The sequence below is a fragment of the Streptopelia decaocto genome (assembly GCF_964273445.1).
Source record: "Streptopelia decaocto genome assembly, chromosome: 2".
In the NCBI taxonomy this organism is placed as follows: domain Eukaryota; kingdom Metazoa; phylum Chordata; class Aves; order Columbiformes; family Columbidae; genus Streptopelia; species Streptopelia decaocto.
In genome coordinates this window covers 47,984,346-47,999,070 of record NC_138655.1, presented here as the reverse complement: position 1 = coordinate 47,999,070, position 14,725 = coordinate 47,984,346, and the positions used below count along the sequence as shown (strand labels likewise).

The 14,725-nt window shown below is 41.3% G+C and overlaps 1 protein-coding gene across 2 annotated transcripts; it reads right to left on the bottom strand.

Annotated features, from left to right (window-relative positions):
- Positions 1-926: 926 nt before the first annotated feature.
- On the bottom strand, positions 927-14,123 carry AQP4 (aquaporin 4). 2 transcript variants are annotated; one of them, XM_082045181.1, is made up of 5 exons: positions 14,106-14,123; positions 9,455-9,869; positions 8,364-8,528; positions 7,927-8,007; positions 927-5,282 (listed from the first exon to the last, which is right to left on the bottom strand). In XM_082045181.1, the coding sequence occupies exons 2-5, from the start codon at positions 9,833-9,835 to the stop codon at positions 5,004-5,006; spliced, it is 906 nt and encodes a 301-aa protein (XP_081901307.1). In that variant the 5' UTR covers positions 9,836-9,869; positions 14,106-14,123; the 3' UTR covers positions 927-5,003. The 2 variants fall into 2 exon arrangements, with proteins under 2 accessions (XP_081901307.1, XP_081901306.1); XM_082045180.1 differs by lacking the exon at positions 14,106-14,123 and adding an exon at positions 13,945-14,099.
- Positions 14,124-14,725: the final 602 nt, after the last annotated feature.

Here is a 14,725-nt window from a genome sequence, read left to right as displayed (position 1 = left end):
CTTCCTTGCACATTTGTTGCTTTCCTGTTCCTCACATGACCCTACTGCATCTTAACCATGGAGATGGCTACATCACTACTTGTTTGCCTTTCTAACTCTCCAGACACCTAGATCCCTGTTTGTGAGTCTCCCAAAGTGTCGAATTGTTCCTATGTTTGTGACTCCAAAATAATTTAACTAGTACTGCCTAAATTCCTGTGGGAAGCTCTTTCTGTAAAGTACACATCATATGTATAGTAAGGTATATACCGTGCACACAGACACACAAACCCCTAAGCCTTTTGGGAGGTGCCCTTGGAGCTTGGATATGAAGAAACTGAAGGCAAGAGCTGAACCTCTGAGAGGGGTGAGTTTTGGGTACAAGTCTACCCTCAGCCCTCCCTGACGATTAGATGCTATCCCAGGTGATGCGTTTTCATATATATTAATCATTTTCAGAATCCAGATTTCCTCCATGAATGCCATACATGTCTTAGGAGCTAAAACTGGCATTCCAAGCAAGGAGCCAGACAACCAGAAATGTATAATAATTGCCGGAGTTCCACAGGGGAGCTTGGTCTCACAAGCCATGCTTTAGCGAAAGGACTCTGAAGTGCCAGTGTCATTTTTATGATTTTTGCAAAATGTTAGCTCTCCACTAGTCCTATGAGTTTTAAAAACATCTAGCAAAATTGGTGATGTACGTGTATCAGCATAACTTCTGCTCTAATTGATTTAGCTTGTTTCCCAAAAGATATTAAATCTCTGTCACACTCAACTCTTTTCACTGATGAATATTCTTCCACAGTAAATCATTCATTCTCAGCAGCACACACTTCCATACCCCCCTGGATTGGATTTTTTCCTTGTATTTCCATCCTGATCTTTAGGATCATTAAATATCTCCATTGACCACCTTGCCTTTTTTTTTTTTTTTTTAAACAGACAATTTATTTGCAACAGTAGTGTGAGATACAGTAGAACACAAGTGGGAACCAGATAATCATGTATTATTTCATAGTGTACATTTCAGTAAATTATTCCAAATGTTACAAATGGAAATTTTAAGTCCTATAACATTAGTTCTGATATCATGGTGACTAAGCATTTCAACAATAAGCAGTCTTGTGGAAAAATCCATGTACATAGTTTGCTTTACCTCATTTGTTCTAAATTAGAGACCACATCAGTATCAGTGGGTAACAAATAGTTCAGTTTATATTGCATCTTGTCTATTTAGTAAGTCCTTGAGAAACTCTCATACATACCGGTTGTTTTGAGATACAAAAAACCCATGCATGGTGATTTCATCTCTCACCTTGGAAAGAAAGGTTCACAATGTAAATTCTCACATATTTTATTTAGATTTAAAATATTGGATGGTGTATAATATCCTGTATGTGTTACACAGACTGCAGATAAAATGTTGCAGAGCACAGCAGCAACTGCTCTGCCACCAAGCACTAGAAAGGTGGAAATGTGAAGGCCATCTAATTTTCTAAGCAAGTACTGTGGCAATTATTAATAATCAGAAATAAAACACATTTTGAAAAGATCACATGCAAATACAAATGACAAGACTAAACACTGCATGAGATGAGTCTTGCTCCTGCTTCCACTGAACAAATGAAAGATAAAGTTCCAAATGCTTCAACAGGAGAAGGGTTATGATGACAACTCAGATGCAGAAGGGTTTCTTCCCCCGCCCCGCCTTTTTTTTTTTTTTTTTTTTGAGAACAGTTAGAATTGGGCTGATTAAATCCTCAGAGTTCATACAATCCTAAAGGTTTTTGTGTGCCTCAGTGTAACCACCCTTAGCTTCCAACCTTTTTTTCCCAAAATCCAGTGATTAAATATTTTGATTGTGTTGATTAAAGTGCAAATATAGCATTACAAACAATCACGCCATCATGGAGGAATGAGAAACTCATCCATATTTTTTTTAGTACCTCAGTATGATGATGTGCCTGGCAGACTTCCTGTGATATCCAACCACCATCATAAACAAAAGATATTTACCATGTCCCATCCCAACACATAAATACTTTAAGATGACACAAAGTTATATTAGAGGTGCAATTTAGACCTGAAGGCCTTTAGAACATAAATCTCACTCAAATAATATTAAAGTACAGATTTTTAAATCATATTAAGGCAAAAGTATTTTCAATGCATAAAAAGGTCACACTAGTCTATTATTTAACCAAATATGACTATTGTTACAGTGATGATACCACTGCAAAATGACTTGGAGAAGCACAAATCCCTGTAGGTCAAAACTAAATCGAGTCCTAAGGGATGCTGAAGAGTGACATCCCTTACATGAACCGTGACCTCTTGTGGTGGGGCAGAACCACCTATGATACGTTTCAAGGAAATAAATTCTCCTGACTGAGGTGGTTGGTGCTCTGCTTGTGTTATGCTCACATCAGCAGCAGAATGAGGCTGGCTGAGGAAAGTATGCACCAAGCCATTTGCATAAAGAACCCTTAAGCATAAAACAAATCATAGGTTCTTATTTAAATAATACAGTACCATGCAAAATTCACAATTTAAGAGCTTCTAAGGAGTGTCTTTAAATAAAAAAAAAATGCAAACCTTCACTTAAAAATCTACCAGTGTTATGTATATTACTCCTTACTTTACATGTTTAAGATAGGGAAAAGGTTTAATCAAAGTGTCCCTTTAACAAATCCAGCATTTAAAGAAAAAAGAAAAAAAAAAAAAAAAACCAGAACTAATGCCTAGTCAAACAAACAAATAAGCCAACCAACAAACCCCACAAGTTTGGCTCTTTCTCACTGAATTATTTAGCATAGTATTTACCCATCTGAGCAGAGGTATGCAGGGGTCTGAACACCACACCTGTGTTGCCCTTCCCTGGGAGACTTAATCCTTGCTGTGGGAAAGAGCTTGTCCCTGCCATTTGACATTATCCCTTGCAGGTCCCTAACCATGCTCATGCCCTTGAGCCCTGATGCTGTCACTGTGTCAGAGCCCAGCTAAGGACAAATATCAGCTGTTTAACCACGCTGTCCAGGTAGCCTCTGCTGTGATGCTGCAGCAGGTACGTGATGGGGAGCATGTCTGCCAGGAGGACCCATGTGTCGGGAACGGGGTTGTTGCTGGTTCACCCAAGAAAGCCCTGTCCTGCACCTGAGTGTGCCATGTGCTGTGCCTGGGGCTGCAGGGGAGAGATTGTGGTCCAACTGCAAATGCATGGAGGAGCTGTGAATCTCATGCTCAATGCAGGGAGCTTACACCACACTCCAACAGGCTTTAAGACAAGGAAAGCCTGAAACTAGGAGAACGAGTATGGCAGGACATGCTGGGACGATACAGTGGTGCGAATTGGGATAATAGAATTGGTGTTGGATCATAGTGCACAGATTTGAGTGTAGCAGTGGTTTATTATCTCATTAGAAATGTCTAATTCCCTGTAATAAAGATTGCATGTAGAGTATGTCAAAGAGCGGACAAGGCTATTACAGCCCACACTCAGTACTAATACTTTTTTCCCTGTTATTGCTAAATAGGCAGGAGTAGCTTTTCAATTTCAAAATAAAAACTATACAATTACCATAATAATACCATGCTCCTGACTGCTCTGCAGCTGCATATTGCAAAACCCAAAGCCACTGATCAGAAACAAAAGCAGTAAATCAGTAAGAGTTTTACAGAAATGTTCTGCTGTGGTGTTTATGTCTAAGTACTTCTGTAAGGGAAAGACTGATTACTGAACATATTTCACATCCATTTCTCCCTAAAAAACCCTGCAAGTGCTTGCATCTTTTCCTAACAACAGATAAAGAAACCTTTGCCAGAGGCGTAATTAAGACTATATGAACACTGGAACAAGCATTGATCCTGTTCAAATAGTTAGGCATCAGTTGCAACAAAAAGCCAGAAGCAGTCAAATTTTTATCATCTGTTATAAAAAAATACTTCCCAATCCGTGTTTCGATACAGTTAAAAGGTAAAATCCCTCTACATTACTAATAAATTAAAAAACCCATATCTCCAACCATCTTGTAAGAAAGTAGGTAAGTCAATTAAACCTTTAGTTTACATAAATTAGCACAGAAATGTGTATTTGAACAAGTGCACTGAAAACAGATATGCCTTCTTTTCTTCTGATATGTCTTATTTGAGTTATTAAGTAACAGGAAAGCCTTTATATTCTTTGCATGACCTTGAGAGTCTGCTAACACTAAATGGTCAATAGTCAAACCCCAGGAGAATGTTTCACCAGATAGAGAATGACAAGAGGGAGCATGAAGTACAGTCAAACAGTTTGCAGCCTTATTGCAGTAGGCTTCCACATTCAATTTCAGCATATTTACTCCCAGGAAGGAATGAAGTTAATATATTTATACTGGAAATCACATGAGTGAAATCTGATGGGTTGATAGAATTATTATTTTTTAAACCTATTAAAGTATCATTTTTTCAGAGGTAGTTTGCAAGGCAACAGTGATGTACATGAGTGGAAACAATACTCCTTTGCTTGACTGGGGATAAAACTCTAAAATACTGTTGGTGCTATTCCTGAACCTTGCAGAGAATGCTTAATGGATAAGATGTTCTAATTGGAGCTGACAACAGCCAATTAAGTGTCAGAAGAACAATCTGATAAGTAGGTCTTCATGTCTATAGGCATTTCCTGATATGTCTTAACTGTCAATCTGAATGTTAAACATCTCTTTCTTCATTTCATTATTGACTGATTTATTAGAGTGCTTTCATCTCTTTTTTTGACTTTGGGATTGTTCCAGAAAGAAGGAGAGGAAAATAGTAGGAACAACTCTTAATTTGGAATAATAGATGGGGAATCCTAATTATAACAAAGTCCTAATATACCAACTGAGCAGGCTTGGTAATACCACTGCCATGCAGCTGCTCATACCATACCTGTTAAGAAATGGTAGAAGCTCAGTTTAGAGGAGATCTGTTTCCTTAATAGGTGGAAGGATATCTGTGGACAGGTTAGCAGGCTGCTCTCTGCTTTCAGTGCTTCTTGCTAGTCATACAGAAGACAACACCTCACTGGATGGATCTCTTCCCTTCTTGTCCTCACCCCTGTCGATATCAATCACGTGAACTATGCCAGGCTTCAGGATCAGGTCATCGGTCTCTACGTGGCTCCTGTTATCATCCACCTCGACGTACTTCCCTTTGGACGGCTGGGTGGCCTTACTGAAGACATCTTTAAACCGGCGTTTGAGTTCAACATCTGGGCAATAGACGTACTCATAAAGAGCACCAGCAAGGACTGCTCCTATGATTGGTCCCACCCAATACACCTGTAAAAAGAGGTTGAAAAAAATACAGGCACTAAGCTCTAAAGCAAATAAAGAAGCCAGAGTCTCAGGGAAAAACATGTTGCTACAAACTTCACCCGGAAAACTATCTGAAAATACCCTGGCCCTATTGTTCAAGCCAATTCTGCTTTCCAGAAATGCATGGTCACATTGTTTTCATGAACTGGGATGAAATCTACTATCATACCAGGTTATGATGCAGAGACATGTAACTACACTAGGTTTCACACGCAGTGACCTGGAACTCAGCAATTCAGTGACTGCTCTAAAATCACATATGAAGTTGGTCAGAAGGCAGTATCTTAGGCATTTAATGGCAACAGTCCTTTGCCACTTTTTTATTTATTTTATTTCTGCCTACTCCCAGTCTCTCTCTCACACACATATTTAAGCCCCTTCAGAAGTTCTCCCTAGTCACCGTGAATCTAGTCATCTAAACCACCTCACATTTGTGGGTGCAGCTGTTCCCTAAAAACTCCTCTCATAAGAGTGTTTGGTGAGTTGCCAGGCAGTGGATCCCGCTGAGCAGAGGGACCTATGCTGACATGTCAGAGTGGTATGGTTACTACCTCCCTTATGCCTGAAAATTATTTCAGCCTATTTGTCTTTTTAACAACCTTCTCAAGAAGGCCAGCTGAATGGCAGAAAAAGCCAGGGACACCTCCCATGGATAGACACACAGACATCCTCTCCGGCTGCCCTGGCCCTATCTTTTGTTAACAGAAAGAAGCTGGTATGGTGATTTGTTTTTTTTTTTTAGTCTCCCCCTTCTTTATGGGAGATTTAACTAATTTTTTTACACTTAGTCCCATATCAAAAAAGCACAGGTTCTTCATCATCCTTAGTTAGATCATAACCATAACATTTCTTGGAAAAAAAAAAAAAGGCCACAGATCTAGGTAGAGTCATGTAAGATTTGTCAAATAGAGTTCTGTAGTCCCATACAACACATAGCTGCCCTGGCATAACTTTGTTTTTAAACTAGTAGGAGTAAGGTAACTGAGAAGGAGGCCCACATCTTTGAAAAGAAACAGTTTCATCAAGTTTTAGTGATCCATCTCTTTACAAGAGGCCTCCTCTCATTTTTCATAACTTATTGTCAGCTGTAGACAACTTATATGGACTATTTGCAAGATGATACACAAAATAAACACCAACACAGAAGACTGATTTTCTTTCTGCGTTCTCACCCAAGGTGACAAGGAACTTTTTAGGAAACAAAACCTTTCCTAGTGTACACACAAACAGTCAGTATCTCAGACTCACATTTTGAAAATAAACCAAATTTGGCTTTTGATCCAGCAGAATCCAACAAGCTACCTGAGTATTTAATTTTAATAAGCAAATACAACTGACAGATACAACTTTGGAGAGTATGTATCTATTTCAGCACAACAAGCAGCAATTCTGTAACATTAGTAGGTGCAGAAGCCCATGGGCTTCTGTCAACAGCATGCCAATGTCACTGCATTGAAGGAGAAGAAGTGACCGTATTTCCAAGTGACCAGGACAGTAGCTAAGCTTTCCCTACAAGTTGCTCCATGGCACATTTGTTTATTATTTACAGCTTTAGTTATAAATTACAGGCTCCATCAAAGTATGGATAATTAATCTCATGAAAAACTACTGCAGTTTTTCATAGGAACAAGCCATTCACTAATAACTGGGTAAATCTGCCTCAATAGGATAACTCTTGGGAACAAAGTTACACATGGTATTGTGCTTGCAGAATTGGAGCCTTAGGGCCTGAAGACAATGCTATTTCTGTTATTAGCTGCAGTGGGAGCAATGTGGGCTTCATACTTTAAAAAACAAGAAAATCCTTACATGCACTGTAACATGCAGTTCTTACAGTTAGCATTGGAAACTGCCCCTACAAGTGCTTTCCCTGTCTTTATTTAGGTAAGGCTGAGCTGCAATCCATCTCTCCCTTACAAAATGTGAATTGAGTTTTAATAAGTTTAATAGTGGGATGCTATAGAAAATGACTGCATCATTCACAATCTGTTTATCAAATTGTTTCCTGCGCAAATACTCCTAGTTAAGCTGATACTTTCAAACTGAAGCAGGTAACATTTGGTGTGGTCTGCAAAGACCAGACTGTGACCCCTTCATCTCTCACTGTAGGCATTTGCCAGGCAGGTTCTCCTCCAGGAACCACGTTACAGAGGGTCCCCACTCTCATTTTGTACGTCTGCCCCGGTTTGCAGCAGAACCTGGTGAAACGTGAAGCCAACGGAATTACTCCCATAACTTCTCACCAGCGTGACCAGGAGGTTTGCAATCTGCCTCAGAGGATTTTTCTTACTAGCAGTTCAGTTCTTTCAGTCTCGCTGGATTGCTCTTTTTGTTTTAAAATTTTTGTATTATTTCCTTTCTATCCCAGCTACTACCTCCACAAAATAGACCCTAAATAGAGAGAAGCTATTCCAAAGTTGTGCATACTGCACCCCGGTCCTAGGTGAGGAGCAGAATTATACCAATGCTTGTGGCAGGTCAGCGCCTGTCTTCCTCAGTGATGGTGTCTATGTGATGTACTGGGAAAAATAATTAAAAGCAAATGATATATGAAAAATCCTGATAGCTGTTTGCCACTATGGTGAATGAAGCATGAAAGCAGAGTTACCCATTGGTTTTCCCATCTCCCCATGATGACAGCAGGTCCAAATGATCGAGCTGGGTTCATACTGGCACCAGTGTAATTGATCTAAAGCAAAGACAAAATGTTATCTGTTGTTAAAATTTTGACAAAGGTTATTAAATTTCTGCTAGCCCTTGTACTATGGGGATACCCTGGTTTTGCACAGCTTCGAAGCTTGATAGCAAGTATTATCACTCTCCTGAGTCTTATCACAAAATTAACTAAGTCATCACAAACAGGCAGAAAACCTTTGATGCAACACCCTACCAAACGGGTCCCTCCTGCTACTCCAGAGGGTTTTTGCATGGATCCATAAAGAATATAGCAGCTATATAGCTATAGAGCAGTTTCTATTTACCTCTGAAGTAGGCATAAAGGGACAAGGGGTCTATTTTTTTTTTAAAGAGAAGCCATTAACTTACAGCAAATAAATGTCCAATTGCAACAGAAAATCCAATTGCTAAAGCTACTGAACCAGTGACATCACTTCGTTTTGAATCACAGCTGGCAAAAATAGTAAAAACCAGCTGGAATGTAATTATCAGCTCCACCAGGAGTCCATGGCCAGCGGAAAGATCCCCATGTACCTGGAAGAAGGGAAAGAAACACCGGAGATGAAGCGAAGGTGATTTTGTAAATCAGAAAGCCACCACATACATTAATTGCATTTCAATGAAAGAAGTTTCTAAATAGTACACAATGAAAGAAAGCAATGAACTTTTAGGATACACATTCTGCCCCCTACAAATGCTTTTCTCCACTTCTCGTTTTATTAATTTTTATTTTTATTTTATTTTGAGGGCCATGGAAAATTACTGTTGGACTGAGAACAGAAGGCTTAACAGTAACACCCAACAAGAACTTCAAAGTTAGACCCCAGAAGTATAGTTTATTTTTACACAGGGATTTGCAAATGCTGCACTTCCCCTTCACCATTTTTTTTCTTGGGAGCACTGTAATTTACTATTCAATTATAAATTCATTAATTAGCCCTGACTTAATTAATTTAAATTTCAATTAAAAATTAAGCAGTGTGCGGCTCAAGTGCATTTTTAATAAGTCCTGCAACAGGGCTAACTGATGGCATTCCTTATTAGTCTAGAACAAAGCTGAAATCTAAGGCACAATCTATTTCAAAAGTATGTCATTTTAAATTGATGTTTTTTCAATCCTCATCATAATGGCATAGAATTAATTTCCCCTTTCCCAGCCCACATGAAAATGGCATTTCTCGCATATATTATTTAAATTCTGTATGCAAATGAACATTACCTGCTGTCATCAGATTTGGGAAAGTTCTAGGAAAGAGAACTCCTATAAAAAGAACTGCTATAGATATTATGCTTCATAAACCTATCCTAAGGTGAGCTTTAAGCCCCGTCTAGATTTTATAAATAAATCAACAAGCTCCTAAAAAATCTCTACTTGAGCTCTCTGTATTCTCTGTGACACTGATTATATTTTCTTAGGCTCTAAGCTAGTCTCATTCAAGAGCTGGAGAAGGAGAGATTACCGCAGTGACTCCCAGGCCTCCCACCACGCTTGGTGGTGTGACGAGGTAGAGGATGCCTGCGCCCACGATGGCTCCCAGGCACTGAGCAAGAATGTAGAAGACGGACTTGGCAAGGCTGATCTTTCTGGTGCAGACCATTGCCACGGTCACAGCAGGGTTAATGTGGCCTCCGCTGATGTGTCCAAAGCACTGCACCATGGTTGCAATGCTGAGTCCGAAGCAGAGGGAGATAAGGACCATGTCTACAGGCAGGGGCTTCTCTGCTCCACCCCAGTTGATTGTGGAGCCGAGGCTGAGGAGAACAAAAATGAGCATGGCCAAGAATTCTGCCGAAACAGCTTTCCAGAAGGGCTGAGTCCAGACTCCTTTGAACGCCACCATGATGCTCTCGCACTTACACAGACGTCCACACTTACTGAAAAGGAAAACAAAGCTCCATCAGAAGTCACCAAATAAGCCTTATGTTCTCCTGTTAGGGCATTGCTACCCAACAGACTTTGGAGAGAAAGCGGCAATGCTGAGTATCCTTGGACAGGGACAACCACGGACGCGTGTACTGTCAGAGCAGGCTGCCCTTAAAACATGACCAGCACTTGAGTGCCTGCAGGAAACAAGGTGATCAATCACCCCCCGCGCTAAGTCTGTCTGTATGGCCTCAGTTCACAAAAAGCAACCTCTTTATCTTTTGACACAAATGACTACGGAAATGAGTGTATTTCTCTGCACTAGCTGACTTCTGCCTGACTTAGAGTCTGTACAGCCCTACTACTTCCAGTGGCCTGTTGACAATCATGCTCATTATACCAGTGGGTATCCTCTTTTGCTAAGCAAATCTGTACTTTTGACAAAGCAGGTACCATAATTCAATAAAAAGCAGTAGCTTAGTCAAACCCTAATGGTTTTGATAAGTGTAGTGTTGAGAGATTGCCCTGGGTGCTGTAACAGCAAGTCTGTTTGAACACTCACACAGACCAGTATTTCAATTTATGTTTATGCACAGAGCAGTTTCTTCACTGTGGATGCAGGGTAAAAATTTAATTCAGCCAGGAGAATAGATGCAATCCTAAATTCTGACCTTTAAATCAATCATGCAATCAATAAAGTTCTTTCTTTTGGGCTAAGGGTGCTGAGTAAGCTGTGGAATAGAGCGGTATTTTTTGTATGTGTGGTGTGTAGAACTCTGTGCAACAAAGAAAGGAGTGTCTTGATTTTCCTCTCTGTCTGGAGATGCTATTTATTAGTCTACACTGCCTTCCTGATGAGTTACAATTTTGCTAGATGTTCAGATACCTATGAAAGTGGGTCACCAAAGAAAAGTTATTTGTGGTATTAATAAATTAGGAGAACAAGCCAAAAGGGAAGCATTTTAATGAGTTTCTAAGGAATGCTAACAAGATTCTTCTCTAAAAACAAAAGCAAAAAACCTCCAACCCCTCCAAAAAGTAGAAAACAAAAGAAAGAATATGCAGCTGCTACATTTGGGAACAGAATTTCAAGTGGAAGATGGATGAATTTATGCTCAGTTATCTAAGGTAACTGAGCTACAATGCATATTTAATACCACTTACATCAGAAAGAAGCATAAAAGGCATGTCTGCCCTTTTCAAGTTATTGCAAGCGGAATGGCCCATGAATTTCTTAACAGTTGCAGTGAACTAGGGAAAGGCAATTTAATCCTGTGACTGGAGCAAATAATTTGTTCCCCTCTCTCATTTCTTATGCTAATTTACTGTGTATTTTGGATAGGTCATCTGAACTCTCAGTTCTCTACACTCTCAGATGAGAATAAGAATTACTTTATCTCCGGCAAATGGCTGCTGTGAAGTTCTCGTGAAGTGATGTGGGAGACTTGAGCTGGACTTCTAGAGAACTGAAGCCAGAACCTCAAAAGAGAATTAAGTCATCCCCAAAATCTTCTGATTTTGGGTCAAACTTCAGACAAACATAAAGATGTTTTTGTAAGATCTCATATTAACTGCCAGTTAATGACCAACTATCTAGACTAGACTTTTTGTTCAAAATGACTCCAAAATCATTGCCTCTGCCAATGCTGAAGCTCACAGGTATTTGATTGTCCTTACACTTGAACCCTTTGCCCAGATTGTCACTGAAACCTAAAGGCTTACCTCTAACACCCTTGATACTTCCTCACTAATAGTTATTTTAGTGCCCTCGGTAGGACACAGGTGCTTTAGCCGTAATAAGAAAAGCTCATTTTCCCAGGGCGTGTCCCAGATGAACATTTAATATAGGGATGAAGCATATCCTGAAGGCCATCAAAAAGAAACCTAGATGCATAGACACAGGCAGCTAGGCAAAATGCAAGCCCTGGTGTTATATTCCAGACTTCTGCAAAATTTACAACCATCAAGGGCATTATTGAGGGGAATCTAGGTTTTTGAAGCATGGGAGAGAGGGGTATGATGACTCCTGACTTATTTTTTAGAGTGTGTATGACTATATCTCTTTCTGTATCCAAAGAATAATGAGATCTACAAATTAACTACATTCCTTCATTCCATAGAAGTGGACAGAAAAAGGGTGCTTGCATTGGATATCAAACTGTGCAGTTAGCCTCCTTCTAGCTGTGGAATATCTTGGAAGAACATATTAATAGTAATTGTGTGTGTGTGCACACATATGCAAGAGAGACACAGGGAGGATATGAAAGATCACACTTTCTACTGAACTGCTGATGGGCCTGTCTAGAAAGAGGTTACCACTTCTGAAGGGCAGATCTCATACTGCTTCTCCAGCTGAGACTACGTGCCATCAATTCTGTCAATTTTATTTACAGCCCTGAAAACCCTGAATTGCTGCATGCAAGCCTGAAGCATCATAAATCAAACACAGAAGCTTGCTCATCAACATAAAGAAAGTTTCTGTTCTTCTAAAACAGCATGCTACATGGAAAAAAAAAATCAAAATGGTAGAACTACACTGTCAGCCACACTTTGATAGTTAGTGATCTAGACATCTATTTTTAATGCACACATGTTTTTCTGAAGCAGTCTGTTTCTATAATTTCAACACCCAGCAAAATGCCCAACTATCATGGCCAAATTTTTCTTTCAAACTGCATACCTTTCCTCCCCACAGCAAAAAAAAAAAAGCCTCTACAAATGTTAATAAAAGCCTAACACTTTGTTCAAGCCCTGAGTTCAGGTTTTTACTTTTTACTTTATAAACACTATCAGAAATTTAGAAATCAACACCATCGCCAATGTTCACTATTTTTTCAGCATGCAGTTAATTTAAAGTCTTGAGATGAGAGTGATGGCTGTGCCAAGTCTGAAACCAAAATGTGACTTTCCAGCAGCTAAGGTTTGTCATCAAAGTTTCAAAACAAATTTTTGGAGTAGTTGCAGTTCATCATTGCCTTAGGTAAACACAAAATACAACCTACAACAGAAAGACACTCTCATGTTATGGTCACACATTGATTTCATGTGGCCACACTTTAAATTTTCTGGTCCGGACTACAAGATTACACAGTAGACTGCGCCTGATAAGATGTAAGGTGGCTTTTAACAGGTCACATTGCCATCAGGGCTGCAGGCGTGATTATAACTTCAAAGCTGTAATGATATAAATAATAACAAAAGCTTCTGTGCAAAAGTCAAACAGTATTTTTAAAATTCTTCTTTTTCTAACTAATCTCATTTGAAGGATAAACCAGCCTGGACACGGGCTTGTAGCCTGTCACTCCACACAACACCGCTGTCACACAGAAGCTTTGTGCATGCGGCAGCTATTTACAGTGGCATCTTTGCAGCAAACTGACTCCCCAACCTGTGCTTGCACAGGGGGCTGGAGCTCAAATGGACCCACTTGCCAGCTTGGGGCAAGAAGGGTACAGGCTACTGTTACAAAACAAATGCACTATCACAGGGCTTTGCTTATAACCATTTTGCCTCATCTTCCAATACGATGTTGAATGAGCTACTGACATGGGTCTCTGGAAGAGGTGGGAAGGGGAGGCTTGGGAGCCCAGTACTGCAGCTTTTTGGCTGTGTGGAGCTGGGATTTCTGCACAGATGCCTCTCACAAGTGACAAATAAAACAAAGTTTTAGGGTGTGGAAAAGGAGAGGGGTCTGAGACCTCTTGGCCCCCTTGGCACCTGCAATGTTAAAACCCAAGGACGACTGAAAGGCTTCGTTAATGCCCACGGGCAGGGGGACCGGTGAGGCTGCCAGATGCCCTGGGAGCCACCCCTGGGTGCAAAACGCCGGGGAAACCAGCTCGCAGCACCCCTGAGCCTCCCGCCGGCGCCGCAAGGGCGTCCCGGCTGCGCACTCCTCCCTGGGCGGAATAACCTGAGGGGATCCCCCCGAGCGCGGAGCAGGGTCGCCCCTCCCGCAGCCGCGCACCCCCCTCTCCCCCTCCTGAAGTTTTCCCAAAAAGTTATCTTTGGTTTGGGTGGGCCGCCCCCTTCCTCTTCCCTTCCCTCCCTCCGTCCGCGCCCCGCGGAGCGCCACCGCGCACTCACCCGCGGCGCGGAGCGGCCGCTCCGTCGCTCATGCCTCCCCGGCGGGCGCGGAGCCGCGGCAGCGCGGGTGAGCGGCGCTCGGCGGGGTGGGCTCGGGGCGGGGGGCCGGAGGGTGGCACCGCTCCCAAACCATGCGGCTGGCCAGCGCCGCGCTCCCCTACCTGCTGCTGCCTGCGGGCCAAGGGTGCTGCAGAAAGCGCCGCCGGAGCACCGGCTGCCGGGCATTTGCGATCATGTGAATATGCAGATGAATTCAGGGGGGTTCGCGACAACTTGTTAAAAAAGAAGCCAGGGCCGAAGCGAGCCCACTGTGCTTCTGCAGCGGGGAGTGCACAGCATTGGGGAGGACTCAAAGGTTTTCTGCTCTGCCACACGCTGTACTGAAGCAAAAAAAGTCTAAGCGACTTTGCAGTCCATCTAAAATGCCTATTAGTACCTTACTAGGATTCTCCTTGTTACAAGAGAGGCAAAGTTTTTTTATTTATTGGAAGTTGCTAAATTCAACAAAGTTTAGCCTAGTGTGGAATGCCAATGAAGGCCACTGAAAATAGCTGCTGAATTTAGACTAAGATGCTGTTGAGGAAATTCAGGTAGTTGCCACCTTCAGAAGAGCCCAATGACTCCACAGCATGAAAAAGCTCCAATGAAAAACCAGCCCCTCACATAATAATAAAAAAAAAGTTGCCTAAGTTTCCAGGCACAATTCTTTTGTTAGAGAATGCATAAAAACTGTTGCTTGAAGAAGACAGGGGTGAAACTGGAGCAAAGTATCTAGAAAATA

Bases quoted from the DNA above. Each gene is read 5' to 3' on its own strand.
- AQP4 (XM_082045180.1), bottom strand. From the start codon at position 13,976: ATGAGCGACGGAGCGGCCGCTCCGCGCCGCGG. The intron at 8,529-9,454 runs GTAATCTCTCCT...CCCTTCTTCCAG, and splicing joins GAGGCCTGGGAGTCACTGCG to GTACATGGGGATCTTTCCGC. The intron at 8,008-8,363 runs GTAAGTTAATGG...TCTTTGCTTTAG, and splicing joins CAATTGGACATTTATTTGCT to ATCAATTACACTGGTGCCAG.